Source organism: Siniperca chuatsi, linkage group LG12 (genome assembly GCF_020085105.1).
Source record: "Siniperca chuatsi isolate FFG_IHB_CAS linkage group LG12, ASM2008510v1, whole genome shotgun sequence".
NCBI classification, from domain to species: Eukaryota; Metazoa; Chordata; class Actinopteri; order Centrarchiformes; family Sinipercidae; genus Siniperca; species Siniperca chuatsi.
Genome location: NC_058053.1, coordinates 26,553,750 through 26,569,217, shown reverse-complemented (window position 1 = coordinate 26,569,217; position 15,468 = coordinate 26,553,750). Strand labels below are relative to the sequence as shown.

Below are 15,468 nucleotides of genomic sequence, written 5' to 3'. Positions count from 1 at the left end.
CGGTGAATAGAAAGCGGAAGGATGTGGAGGAGAGTGGCGTGTCCCTTTTGAAATGGATTTACTTTGTCACAGAATCATTCATGGGAAGGAGAATACAGTTTCCTTCACTGTTTTCACAGTTTCCCTCCATCTTTCTTTGACTAATGGATGTGTGTTTAGTCTACAGGATGTGTGGATTGCACAGTTACACATTTATCCAATTATTGATGAAATGGGTGTAATTCAAGAATAGAAGGAACTTCCACAGCAGTTGAATGTATGGCTTCAAATTATGGTGAATAGTTGGTCTGAAATGGTGTCGAAAAATCACTGAGCACTTTGTAGGAGAATAAGAAACACAACAAACTGTGTGGAGCAAATGAATGCAAATTCAACTGATCCCCATCTTGTAAAGTATTGTAGTACCTGCATACTGTATGAAGGGGGGCATTTATTACTGTCAGTCTACTACTTTACTTTCATCTTTCTTTTACCTATATTTACCAAACTGCCACACTGAGGTTATGTGCTGGTCAATGGAGGAAAATCTGGAAAATTGTATGTTTTAGCTCCTTCAGTCTGTATTTTACAGTGTTCCTTCTTAGAGATGCAAAATATAGGAGGAGGGAATAGAAATGTATACAAGCAGCCACTGCTTCTGAATTATCCTTGCCAGCTGTCCGCTGCAGCAAAGGAGAATGTATCTGAAATGTAATAACTGGGAGAAGCAGGTGTGGAATCTGAGGCATTGTTTTATCAGACACAAACTGCAGCCAAGTTGAAACAGTGAGTGAGTGAGCAAGAGAGAAGCGGTGAGTGATAAGACGACTGTCTGTCCTCAGTAATCGTTCAGATAATGAAAACACTTCACCCCAAAATCAAAAATACATATTTTCCCTCTTACCTGTAGAGCTATTTATCCATCTAGATTGTTTTGGTGTGAGTTGCCGAGTTTTGGAGTTGTGGTGCTCAAAGTGCTAAAATAAATAAATTTGAAAAACTCAACAGCAACGTCTCTTTCCCGAAATCGTGACCCAGTTGCTCGAGATAATCCACACATTTGTTGTGAGCAGTTTCGTGTAGGGACTATTTTCTTTCTACTCTCAACCAGTGTTCCGAGTTCAGCGCTGTATTTGACACTCCTTTGCTTTCCAGACTCTTGCAAAACATATCTTAAACTGCTCTGCATCAGATCTTAAGTAGCTGGGCTGCTTTACATCAGTAGTCTGTGTAAAAGCCCCACTAAATAGAAAAATTGTAGTGCCAAAAAACTTTAGTCTGTTAGTATATTTGGTAGGTGTAGTCAATATCCCTCACAGTGTTATTGATTAAATGGTTGCAATTTTTCCCCAGTAATGTCATGTTGTCTGAGACAATCCACTCAAATCATTCAACAACAATAAGCTGTGTCAAACTTGTGTTTAAGACTGTAATTAATCATAAATAGCATTCCTCACAGAGGGAAAGAAACATCAGCATCACTGCTAGTACATGAATATTGATTAGTGTGATATTGCCCTCTGTGTGTGTATGTGTGTGTATGTGTGTGTGTGTGTTAACAGTGCCTGTATTCAGCCTCACTGCTCTATCTGAAGTGAATAGCGATAACATAAGGACACGTCGAGTCAGAAAGAGATGGAGAGATGAGGGAGCGTAAATAAGTGATGGGGTGCTGAAAGAGTGCTGTATGTCTGTAGGGTTATCTACAGGGAGACTGTCCTTTAAACACACATACACACACACACACACAGAGAGAGGACAAGGGGGGGTGGAGGCAGTGGGGGAGAGAAGCTCTTAGCCTTTACTGAGGCGCTTCGCCTGTCAGTACATATCTGCCTCAAAGCAACATGAAGAGCTAAGAGCGAGAGAAAGAGAGGGTTGAGAGAATAAATGCTGGAGCGAAGGAAAAGACTAACTCAAGAAGGTGTTAAGGGATGAGTGAGCTAGAGTTAATGAGAGAGAGAGAGAGAGAGAGAGAGAGAGAGAGAGAAAGAAAGAGAGAGGGAGGGGGCTTCTCATTCTTTCTCTTCCTTAAAGACAGAGCCGAACGCTCTCTCCTCTCAGTGGCACCGCAGGCTGAGGAGGAAACACTGGAAACATTTATCTGTCTCTTTTTAGCTACAGTATCTGTCTCACTCGCTCACCCGTGCACGCATCCCTCACTCTCCCTCCAGGTGATCACTCCGTTCCGTAGGCTCATCCTCTGTGCCGAGAACAGGAAAGAGATGGAGGACTGGATCAGTTCGCTGAAGTCCGTCCAGTCCAGAGAGCATTACGAGGTAAGAATCCCTTTTCCAAATCAACACACAGACAGGTCCATGCAAGTTTGTGTGTATGGCGAGGAGGGGACAAAGAGATAGAAGAGAGAGATGGGGAGTGTTAAGAGATAGTGCGGCGGGAACAATAGATCTGTGTTTAGGCGTATCCTCTTTTGGAGAGAGTGATGTTGCTGTTTTTTACCAGATATTCCTACCCGTGGGAATAAGAGTTGCATGTCGTGTGGCTTGAAATACAGCACACTCAAGGCAACTGGCGATCTAAGAAGTTTTTTATGCAGAAGCAACACCCTCATGTTCAGATTCAGAGCCCCAAAGCGCCAGCGAACACACATAGGCACGCATGGATGCACATGTACAGTCACAGGTACAGGTACAACTCTGCAGAGATACAGTAAAGAAGACATGCACACAGTATAATCAGTTTTAAAAGTGTGTGTTGTACATGTATACTCAAACACAAAAACCAGACACATGCTGACCGTCACAAAGCACATGTCAACAGCCCAATTATTTTGATAACACATAAACAGGGAGCGACCGTGTCCGCTGCCCAGTCACTTACCACAACGCTCATTTTAATACTCGTCTTTGTTATCCAAGACAGTGTTTCTGGAAGAATCTAGAAAAATGGCCAACAGCACGACTGTCGACTTATGTCCCATTTTGAAATTTTTTATTATTTATTTTTTTACAATTAACACTTGAAATGAAGAAGGCACTTGCAAATGACAAGAAAAATATTACGCTGAATATTCCACTGTCAGCGAAATATGTAAGAAGAGTATAAATCTGCGCTAGGGGTTGACAGTGTCGGGCTGTGGCGAGCGCGGGGAGAAGGGGAGTGCAGGAAGAAAGCAGTACTGCATTTTAATGGCTTTGATTTGGGAGGGAAATCTTATATAAGATCCCGTCCCTCACCCCCTTACTGCACTGCAATGCAGCAGCACCCCCAGAGCTCACACATCACAGGGTACACACATGTGCCCACACAAACGCATACACACCCCTGCCAAGATGTCAACACAACAGCATTTAATTACTGTGTGTTCTTATGTAGCTCTGTAAGAATCTGAGTGTCCCAGTTTCGTAAGCACCTGTTACAATTCTACTTATGAAACACGAACTGTATCCAGGGCTGCACCAACTACTGCAGACGCAACGCCCACACTTGTACAGTACACTACTCACATTAGCTCGCGCTCCACAGTTGGCTTTCTCCATACACTAATGGTTATAGACGCATCCAGTTTTCCTGACTAGGTGTCACTTCTGTAAAATCACAGAGCAGCAGTCACACTAATGACTGTCAGCTAGTAGAGGGTTTCTCCTGTGGAGTCCTGATATATGTCCTGCTGTGTTCTTTCCTTTTGCCAGGCAGTTTCCCAGGTATCATCATCATGAGGCTCCTATAGAGCAGTAAGACCAGACCTTAGGGGAGAGTGAATTATAATTATTAGGGAAAGCTAATACACAAGGAATTAATCAACTGATTCTGAAAAGGGGTTGATTTGTGTCTGCTGCTGGAAACAGGTGGACAAATGTTTTTCACTTGTTCTGTATATTTTTCTTTTTCATGTCAAACACTGTGCTGCTTTCAATTATAATGAAGTCAGCCAGTAACAGTAATATGCAGTCATTTGTAAGGAAACCTACAGTATATATGTCATTGTATATGTTATTGTCATGATGATGTAGTGCACTGTGCTTGCCTTTCTGTGACTGTCATCCCAGTGCTGCCAACCTGTTTTAACTCTCCTTTGCCAGACGGCACAGTTTAATGTGGAACATTTCTCAGGGATGCACAACTGGTATGCCTGCTCCCATGCACGGCCCACCTTTTGCAACGTCTGTAAAGATAGCTTGTCTGGGGTCACGTCTCACGGCCTTTCCTGCGAAGGTATGTAGCACACACGAACAATACACATGCTTACTGTCAAACACGTGAATGCTTATTTGCTGATTTGTTTTTGGACAAGTACACACACAGTGTTTTCTTACATAACACCTTTTTAATCCATGGCCTTTTGAAGCAGCTCGCACTCATTTCTACATCTAATTACTGGCTGATAGGTGGACTACTCTCTGTTTAAAGATCAGACATACTGTAGCATTGGAACAGATCATTTGGAACTGCAAGCCTGGGAGCTGCCAGGTATATAGGTACTTTGGGAAGGTATATGACTATGTTGCGTAAGGACTTGTGAGTCATTGAAGTGAGAAAATTCTGTCTTAGTGGAGCAGATTGGATACACCGGAGCCAGCACAAGTCTTTGAAATGCTCTGGGTTGTGGAGTGGGATGCATATCAAACTGTTAGCTTGAAGTAGAGGGGGTGAAAAGAGCTAGCGGTGAACTGCCATTAACGTTGCATAGACATATGATTGTCTGTCAGTCTGTATCCACATGCTTTTATGTCATACTGTGCGTTAGATAAGCGTTGACTCATGCTATTTGAATTTAACTTTAGCATTTCGCATCTCTCCATTTACCTATAACAGGGGAAAAAACTGTTAACAGATCCTGTGAATGACGCCCCATCTCCTCACCTCATCTGTGAAAGTACAGTGAAGTGGGGTGTTAAGGGGAAGGGGGTTGACATGGGAGGTTGACACTATTTTTTACTTTCTTTTAGCTGGTGTGAAGTGTCAGTGACAGGCAGCAGACCTTAATAAGCACCATCTGCATATCCTCCCGTTCTAATTTTGCTAATGTTCCCCTGTAAGTGCGTGCATGTGTATGTGTGTACACGTCTCAGTCCAAGCATGTGTGTGCATACGTGTGTGCTTGGTTTGGTGTGTATGTGTGAAGGCAGTAAGAGCCTCTCCACTCAGTGCTCATTATCCTCTACAGTGAGGCCCTCTCATATTCAGAGCAGAAGAAGACAAAGAGATGGAGAGAGAGAGACAAAAGACCAGGTCATTAGAGCAGCAGCTAACTCTTGTGATCCAAATCAGCTTATCCCACTCCACACATACACACACTTTTAACAAACAATAGGAAGATGCAATTGAGATTGCAGGGCCTTCATCAAAACACGGAGTCAAGGTTTACAGCGGACACAAGGTAGTTAATGGAGCTCTGTATGGACCTCAGAAAGATTCCCTCTCACATTTCTTTCAACCTAGATTCATTAACACATAGCTGTTTTGTTTACTATTAATATATAGCACGAAGATTAAGCTATAGATCCACATTGAGCACAGAAGTTGTTCAGTACAATCCAATAGGAGCCCACCGATGTTTGACTTGGAGTACTGGCAAATGAGAGACGGTGAGAGGGGGATGAGAATAAGAAACAGGATGTGAGAATGGTAGAAAGAGGGAGAGAAGAAAAAAAACCCGAATAGAGCAGGAGAGTGTCTCTATTAAACGTTGAGAGCAGCCAGCCAAACAGTTTCACAGCAATCAACGTGGCTTAAATTTCCCTTCGATTTCCTGCGCAGGACGTTCGGTGGGGATTGATTTGTGCTACCAAGCCACAAACACACACACACACATAGACAAACTCTTCTTCCTTTCTGTCTCTATTTCACCCTCACACAAACACTCGTATGTCTACACACAATGTTTTCTTCCAGTCTGGTTTGTGAATGACCTGGCCATTAACAGGCAGTGGTATCATGTCCTCTGAATTCTCTTAATGTTCTGCTAATGCTCTCTAACAGCATTTAGCGGTAGACTAGATTGAAACATCGATCAGTGTTGTGTATTAGCAAGGGTGGGGTGGCTAGAAGCAAAGTTCCCCGGAGTACCGACATTATTCATGAGTCTGCTAAGTGCCTCATCCCTAATGGAGAAGGCGGCGAGGGCAATCTCCATCTGCCTATACATCTGTATAAGTAATATTCATTCTATATTTACATTTTGTTTTGTTTCTTATTCAGAGCAGCCTGCATTGAGCACATTAAAGTCAAATTTGTGAAATGTGTAACTGCTTCTCCTGATGATAAAGTGGCTACCTTGTCATGCATACTGAGTGAACCTTGACACGTGTATGACAGGATGAAGTTTTAAAAGTCACTTCGTTACCAACTGAGGTACAGCAGGATCTTTGTTTATCCTGATTGTCTTTGTTTAAAATAAATACTCATTGTTACTTCAACCATTTTAAAGGAATAGTTAAGCATTTTGGGAAACACACTTTCTTGCTTTGTTGCTAAGAGTTAGATGACAAGATTGATACCACTCTCATATCTGTTAAATACGAAGCTGGAGCCAGGAGATGGTTAGTTTAGCTTAGTATAAAGACTTGAAGCAGGGGGACAGCTAGCCTGGGTCTGTCCAAACGTAAAAAAATAAATAAATAAATGCATACCAGTACCTCTAAAGCTCACAAATTAACTCATAAACGCATTAACGTACTTCATTTGTTTATTCCGTACAAAAAACAAGTTGTGGTTTTGCGAGGGTAATGTGCTCCAGGAAGTCACTGCACCCAGCCAAGATGCATTCTGCCCATAACCTTCTATAAAACCATAACTTGTTGTTTTTATATTTCAGTTTTTGTACAGATTAAACAAACAAGATATAATGTGTTAGTGCGCTTCAGAGCTGTTGGTAGATGGATTTTTTTACCTCTGAAAAGAGCCCAGCTAGCTGTTTCTCCCTGCTTCCAGTCTTTACGCTAAGCTAAGCTAAACCAGCGGCTGACTGTTGCCTTATGTTTAAAGGACAGATATGAGAGTGGAACTACTTCCCATGTAACTTTGGGCAAGAAAGCGAATAAGAGTATTTCCTTAAGTGTTGAATTCCTTTAAAAAACTGTAAATGGTGGTAACTAAACCCGACTGGAATATGTACTAGTATGTATAATAGTTGTAGTGTAGCTAATAGTAACCAGGGCTGAACTATAATAATAATAATAATAATAATAATAATAATAATAATAATAATAATTATGATAATAATAATAAAAAACATTATTTATAGAGCACTTATCAAAACAAAGTACAAAGTGCTTCACAAAAAGATAAATAAAATACAACAGCGAATGATAAAATATAAAAGAAATAAAATACATAAAAGAAATAAAATAAACAGACAACTCAGATAAAATCAGGATATGCTTTCCGATAAAAATGTGTTTTGAGAAGAGGCTTAAAAGAAGACACTGACTCAGAAAACCTAATTTCTCACAAGTTGTTCCAGAGCCTGACGACAACAGTATTGGTCCCAGACTTGAACCTTGAGGCACACCATATATATGGGAGAATGATGACATGAAGTTATTAATGGTGACACAGAATTTTCTCTTGGACAGATTAGATGAGAAACAGTCTAGTGCAGAACCAGATATGCCCACCCAGTGCCTCAGTCTATCTAGAAGAATGCCATGATCAGTTGTGTCAAAGGCAGCACTTAAGTCCAGCAGCACAAGAATTGAACACATGCCTGCATCTGCATTCATTAAAAGGTCATTAGTGACTTAGAGAAGGGCTGTCTCAGTGCTGTGGTGTTGACAAATGCCAGATTGGAACTTTTCAAAGGTATTATTGTTTTCCACAGCAGCAAGAAGCTGCTTGGATACAAGTTTTTTGAGAATCTTCGAAATAAAAGGCAGTTTGGAGATTGGGCGATAGTTATCCAGGAGGGTGGGATCAAGCCCGGGTTTTTTTAGGACTGGCTGGACACAAGCAGTTTTAAAGTAATCTGGGATGCAGCCAGTAGACAGCGAGCTGTTAAAAATAATTAGCAAAACGGGCGCAATACAATCCATAACTTCCAATAAAAACTTAGTTGGGATTTTGTCCAGAGGGCTGGAGGATACTCTCATAAGAGACATGATGTCTGTGAGTTCAGGCAGCGTAACAGCAGAAAAATTGCTCAAAGAATCCCTGAGCGGGTGATCCACATCTAAAAAGGCAGGGTTGGGGGTGATATCAGATCTTATTAACTCCACCTTTCCAGCAAAGTACAAAACAAACTTTTCACAATCAGCATCACAATCAGCTGGGGCACAAGGAGAGGCTGAGTTAACTAACTGATCCATAGTCTTAAACAGGAATCTGGGGTTGTGCTGATGGGCAGATATAAGTGCAGAGAAATTACATGTTCTTGCATCCTTCACCATCCTATTATAAAGGCATAATAACTCTTTCATAGCCACAAAGTGGGCCTGGAGACATGGTTTCTTCTGCGTTCTGCTCTTCTGCATTTCTTTTTACAGCTTCAAATACTGTCATTTAACCATGGCTGTTTTCTAGTCTTTGGGTTTGGTCTATTATTCAAATGACCTATGAGATCTAAGGTTGAAGAACACAGGTAGTTAAAATAATCAACCAACTCGTTGGTGTTGAAGGAATCAAGAAACACATTGCCAGGAGAATTGAACAGTGGACAGAATTTTGAGGCACTATGCTCATTAAGGACATGTGTGTACTTAGAGCGGGATAAGACAGTACTAGCAGCCTGTAATTCACAGTTAAAAACAATGCATAGGTGATCAGATACAAACATGTCCCTGATTTCCACAGATTAGGGTATTCAGGCCCAGACTAAAGACTAGGTCTAAGGTGTGGCCACGGGAATGAGTTTGGCCAGACACATGTTGTTGAAAGTTAAAAGAGTGAGTGATGTTTAAAAAATTAGTAGCAAGAGCATTAGAAGAGTCATCAATATGAATATTAAAATTACCACAAAGAACACTTCTATCATAATTTAAAACAAGACTGGATAAAAACTCAGGAAGCTCCAACAAGAAGGAGCCAGCTGGTTTAGGGGGGCGATAAATAATAGCAAATATGACCGGGAGGGGGCCACCAAGTTTAAACATGAGCACTTCAAAGGAGGAAAAATCATCGCAACCTATGAGGTTACACTTTAAATGCTTCCTATAGACAGTAACAAGGCCCCCACCACGAACCCACAATCCCTAGGGCAACTAAAGCAGTCATAATCTGGAGGGCACAATTCTGCCAGCTGACTGTGATCACCAGGACGTAACCAGGATTCTGTTAAGAACAAAAAATCTAAATCAGTAGAAAAGATAAAATCATTTAAAATATACATTTTGTTAGAGAGGGATCTTAGTATGCTATGCTCGCAATACCTTTGGCTCCATATCATTTTGCCAATATACAGGATGCTGAGTGGTGTTGATGAATGAGTGGAAGGAAAAACATACAATATAGCCATGTGGTCTGCTTTGTCTGTATTTGCCTGCTCTGATAATGTGCTGAGGAACTGCGATGAGGCTACTGAGGATTATGGTGGAGCTGATTACATGTAGCAGGCATTTACTTTCACCTGTTCATCTTTGTACAGAGCAAAGTGACTAATACTACAGAAACACGTGCATGTATTTACATTATGTGAGTCACTGTCAGCACCAGAGGTTGTACAGGTGTGTGGTTTTAAAACAGTAATCCAGACAGTACAGCAGGTAGCTTTTAATGTGGAGCTGGATCAACCTGTCCTGTGTGGTCCAGGGTTTAGGTCTTTCTTAGCCTGGCTGTAGACTTCCTGTTGCTGGTTACAGATAAAGGGAATGAGACCTGTGATGTGGAGCTAAGGCCTCATGCTTTGCTTCTGTCTGTCAGATATGTAAGTGCAGAACAGGCTTAGGGAGGTTAGTAATTACGCCCACTGACATCTCATTAGGGCTTGATTCATTAGAACACTGTACTTTGCGGGGTGTGTCGGTTTCTGAATCATGCATCAGTGTCCAGTGTATTTCAGCTTGTTAAGAAAAGAATCTATAGAAATCTATGAAAGTTTGCATTTTAGGTACAAGTAGCCTGGGAACGTTTTTAATTGACCTCTTAAATTACCTCAGTATTTGATAATACCTGGGCATCAACTAAACGTCATTCCCATCACACGATTTAGAAATTAAGTTCATAACCATTTACTGTAATACAATGTATGTTTAAGTTTTATTCCCTCAACTGCATCCGTCTAATGTAGTGCCACAAGAGGAAGCTGCTGAGTAATGTTAACTGCTGTTAAAAGTGGAAATCATTGTCAGACTTATATGTGTGTTGACTGTTTGTGTTTTTCAGTGTGCAAATTCAAAGCCCATAAACGCTGTGCTGTCAGAGCCACCAACAACTGTAAATGGACAACCCTAGCTTCCATAGGGAAGGATATTATTGAGGATGAGGATGGGGTAAGTTTGTGTGTGAACTTATTTATGTTTTCTTTATTGAAAGGCATTGATATATTGTAATGCATTAGATTACCATCCCTTTAGGAGCTGCTAACTGTGTAAGAACTTGTTTGTTACCTATGCTGGTTAAAATTATGTTCTGGAGGCTTTTCTCCAAGCAAAGAAAAAATTAATTTCTGGGCAAATAGTGAAACACTGACTTATTGTTTGCCCATAAAAAACACATTTTTAGATGCAACCAGCAGCTCTATAGCTCGCTCTGTCGGTTGGTCGGCCCACAAAAGTGTTCCTTTTTCATGGTCATGGTTTGCTACATCTGTGCCCCCCCTATTGCAACTTTCTATCTGAGGCTCAAATTTGCCATGGAGGTCAAGTGTTTGTGTGTGTGTGAATGCATGAATACATGGATGCATGTGCGTACGTGGTCACAGCTATTGGCACTATTGGCTAATTCGCACTTGTTATTTTATATTTCATATCTGTGCAAAGCGTGTTAAAATGAGTGCGCTTCAACACAGCTGTTTCATGTACATGGATTCATCAGTGTCAGAAAAATAAGAGTGATTTGGAACCAGAGGCTTTTGAGAAAAGTACTCTGAGAAAAAATGATAGACAGCATGAAGTGTTGCCCATTTCTTGAACTGTGTGTGTGTGTGTGTTGAACCTACAGATTGCTATGCCTCACCAGTGGTTGGAAGGCAACCTGCCTGTCAGTGCCAAGTGTGCCGTGTGTGATAAGACATGTGGCAGCGTACTGAGACTGCAGGACTGGCGGTGCCTCTGGTGCAAAGCTATGGTAAGACATCTGTCACATATGCATAAATTGTAAATGCTTAATTTGTCCCTGCTAAATTCCTTTGGCATTTAAACAGGATTCAAATTATACACGAAGCTGATAATTTAAATCGCATTCAGAACATATAAGACAACAAAAAGCATGTTCTTAGCATTGTATGTGGCCTGATATCTCAAAATGACTAAACTGTGTTTTTGTTAATTGTTTACACCATGTAAGCTTGTAACTGTTTGTTTAGCATGCTGGCAACCACAATTAGGACATAACATTTCATAAACACATACAGTTGTATATTGCTGACTAATGGCTCTTGACTAATTTCTCTGTTATAAGATTAAGATCAATTATTTTTTATTGTTTAAATATTTTTTTATTTTTCACAGGAACAATGCAAATTCCCTAACATTACTGTAAATGTGCAGGTGTTATACCAAATGGCTAATTTTATACTGTTGTCCCTTAGCCAGATGTTAAATAAACCATTAAAATAACATTGAAGCAGACATTTAAATGGCAGACAACACGTAAAATCATTTATCATTTATTGGTCTGTTTCTTTCACCATACCTGTGGGGAATTTTGTGTCATTGCCGTTGTACATCTATATGAGAGAAAATATATTAAAGTCTTGAATCTTGCTTAAATGATTCCATTGTATTTGTTATTGTTCTTCTAGGTGCACACAGCGTGTATGGACCTGTACCCTCGCAAGTGTCCTCTTGGCCAGTGCAAAGTCTCCATCATTCCCCCTACAGCGCTCAACAGCATCGACTCAGATGGTAGGCACCACACACACACACACACACACACACACACACACACACACACCTACAATCATGCTGACTCACTTAGAGGGTCAGAGGTTGATGCCAGACAGCACCTATGAGCAATCGGTATATTTCAGAGAAGAATAAATGAGATTTCACCCCATTCGGTGGAATGATGTCTTCTCTCTGAACTTTGACCTTTTGCTCTGTCACATGGAAGGACGGTGGCAGGAGGGAGGAAAGTGAGAGCGTGGTTTGATCAAGGCATCAGCATCCATTCAGGCACACAATAATTTACACCCACACACCCACCCCTTTTCCCACCACACAACTTCCCTCGTAAACTGCTGGAACATGTGCCGGAAAACACAAAGAAAAAGGACAATATCATTATTTTCCCTTTTGGGTAATTGTTCTCAGCATCAAATCCAGACTTTATTATTAGCTTCCTGCTAGTCATAAGAGGTATTATAGAGAGAGACAAGACACTGGTATGTGTTCCAGGAAATTGCCTGTTTCTTGTATAGTGAGGTGGTTAAAAATAGCCTTATCTGACAAGTAGGCACACACCTTTCTGAGGGCTTAAAATAGATCTGCATCTTGAGATGAGCTGTATGTGTGAGAAGAATTATGATTAGATGCTTTCCAACTTGCTGTGAAAATGGACACACATACGCATCATTAACATTTCATGCAGAGCACCCTGAGGCTCCCTCCAGGCTCTCTGTTCAGCATAGTATGCATGTTGTCTGTCATTTCTTTGTTCATACATGACGCCTGTGTCTTTTTCTATGTTCATGTCTGTCTGTATACGTGTGTGTGTGTGTGTGTGTGTGTGTCTGCTTTCAAGAGCCCACATTAAACCTTCAAAACAGACTCAGATAAGCATGTGTGATTGGATTACTGTTGCCGAAGCCAATGGCTGGGTCTCGTACACACACACACACATACACACACACACATATGCAGTACACACACAGCCCACTGAGTCTGTGAAAAGCTGGCATCGGCTAATTGGTAGCTGGATAAAAGAGAGACAGAGAAAAGGAGGATGGGGAATCCAGATGAAGGGAGGAGGATAAGACAAAAGCAGAAAAAGGAAGAATGGAAAATAAAAAAAGAAGATACAGTATATCCTTCGGCTCTCTCTCTCTCTGTCCTTCACTCTTTCTGCATCTCCTCACGTTCCAGGACCCCCTCTGCCCAAATGCAGGCTGGGAAGAGGGGGAGTTTGGTTGTAATTGGCAAGGGGAAGACTGTAGCACGTGCTGGAGCACCGTGACTCCACCTCCACCCCCCCCCCCCTCCCTGCCTCCCTCCTCCTCTTCCACTCACCCTCCCTCAATCTATCCTTTACTGACAACATCACAGAGCAAAGCAAAAAAAAAAATCGAAGAGGGTAGACAGAGAGAGTAGAGAGCAGAGAGAAGAAGCAACAAGATGCGAGGGGGAAAAGCAAAAGAGGGAGTGCCAGGCGTAGATGTCAGTGCTGCACACACACAGTGGGGTGTACAGATTACACTGTAAGCACAGAAACCTCTTTTTGCATTACCTCTCTCAGTGTTTATTAGTGTATATGTCTATGCGTGTGTGTGTGCATGCTCTACTACGAAGCAAAACACGTGTTTTTGGCATGTGATGTGCTCCCATGTATTATTACGCACAGTCTCGCGCACAAGACTTTGATGAGGTTGTTTAACGACGACAGAGTTGTTTCACGCGCAGCTACTGCATCCAGCACTGCTGCTCTAGTTTGAGCTGCACCCCGGTTGCCGGTTCTAGAACATGAAAGGATCAATTCAAGTCAGTCAGTCTCGTCAGAGGAGGGGTCCCCCTTCCAGGACAGACAAACGTGCAATAGACCAACATTGCAATTACTGTGTGGACAATCAGGATGACAAAATTATAGATTGTAAACATATATGAAGAATATCTTCGAACAACATCCAGGTGTCGCCAAACAGATGAGACATGAGCCACGCGACCTCCTCTCCAGCATGGAGACCTGGAAAGAGGACAGACCACACAAACACGCAAGAGACACAACAATTCAGTCAAATAGCACAAAGACATATTTTTCTACTTCCCCTTAGTGGTATCCATTCATGCAGGTTCATTCACTGTGATATCTATTGCTGAGAGTTCAGATGCCACTACAATAAAGTTATAATGTTTATGGTGCTCAGAGCATTTAACAGATATTCACATTCTCCTTTTCTGTTGCAATTTCTCCTCAGGCTTCTGGAAGGCCACCTGTCCACCATCATGTGCCAGTCCCCTCCTGGTCTTTGTCAACTCCAAAAGTGGTGACAACCAGGGAGTGAAATTCCTGCGACGCTTCAAGCAGCTCCTCAACCCGGCTCAAGTCTTTGACCTGGTCAACGGTGGGCCACACCTTGGGTGAGGAAAACAAACTGAAACTGCTCCCCAAATTCTTATGTGTATATCTGCAGACACATAAAACATCCATAAATATATGCATGTACTGCATTCCAAAGCATTATTTGCCATAGCTGAAATCCTTCCCTGCAGAATAAGCGAATAAATGTGTGTGTGTTTTTGTCAGTCTGCGTCTGTTTCAGAAGTTTGACAACTTCCGGATCCTGGTGTGTGGAGGTGATGGGAGTGTGGGCTGGGTCCTCTCAGAGATTGATAAACTCAATCTTCACAAACAGGTAGTGTAACAGTATTATGGGTACATTGTAATGTCAATAAAAACAGCATTGAGCAGAACTTTAAATATTACAAGTAGGATCGTCATTTTACATTTCTCCTGTATTAAAAATAAATTACAATTGCCTACTGTCATAAACATAAGGCAGATAATCCTAAGAGAGTAAGCTACATGTAGATAGAAAATGATTGTGTCCTTGGTCAATGTGCCAGTCGAGCTTTTTGCCTTTGCTCCTGGCCGGCTTACATAAAGACACGCATTCATTATACACACACAGGCATGCATGCACACACACACACACACACACACACACACACAGAGTCCTCATTTTGATTGCAGCAGGCCTGATGTCAAATAAACCCTCTGCATGTGTTTCAGTGCCAGCTGGGGGTGTTGCCCTTGGGCACGGGCAATGATCTGGCACGGGTGCTGGGCTGGGGCCCATCGTGCGACGATGACACCCAGCTGCCCCAGATCCTGGAGAAGTTAGAGAGGGCCAGCACCAAGATGCTGGACCGCTGGAGCATCATGACCTACGAGATTAAGATCCCACCCAAACACAGCTGCCCCACCACGCCCGAGGAAGCCGACAACTGCCAGGTACTCACCGGAGTTGACAGATATTCACACGCATCAGTAGACACAATCAAACCCAGCAGGGCTTCCAGACAGACGCGAGTAGGAGGTAGTCGAGCACATGCTGGAAATAGTGCCTGACATTTTCAATTCAACTTCACCTTTGCTTAGGTTCAAAACTGGACAAAGGAATATAATTCTCCTCATGAGTCTTGCTCATAGTTTACTTTTCTAAAAGTTTGCAATATTTCAAGTACTGATGAGAGAAATCTGCTTTAGATTGTAGTTCTT

General features: G+C 41.9%; 1 protein-coding gene across 17 annotated transcripts in view; it reads left to right on the top strand.

Moving 5' to 3' along the window:
* dgkh (diacylglycerol kinase, eta) overlaps positions 1-15,468 on the top strand; it is a 59,591-nt gene that overhangs the window by 25,828 nt on the left and 18,295 nt on the right. For 9 of the 17 annotated variants that reach the window (XM_044216877.1, XM_044216876.1, XM_044216881.1 and 6 more), the window contains 8 exons: positions 2,154-2,258; positions 3,990-4,155; positions 10,258-10,364; positions 11,035-11,160; positions 11,837-11,939; positions 14,165-14,327; positions 14,494-14,602; positions 14,980-15,201. In XM_044216877.1, coding sequence (XP_044072812.1) covers positions 2,154-2,258; positions 3,990-4,155; positions 10,258-10,364; positions 11,035-11,160; positions 11,837-11,939; positions 14,165-14,327; positions 14,494-14,602; positions 14,980-15,201 — 1,101 coding nt within the window. Of the gene's footprint in view, positions 1-2,144; positions 2,259-3,989; positions 4,156-10,257; positions 10,365-11,034; positions 11,161-11,836; positions 11,940-14,164; positions 14,328-14,493; positions 14,603-14,979; positions 15,202-15,468 lie in introns of those variants that run through there. The other 8 variants (XM_044216880.1, XM_044216882.1, XM_044216873.1 and 5 more) reach the window with 2 other exon arrangements.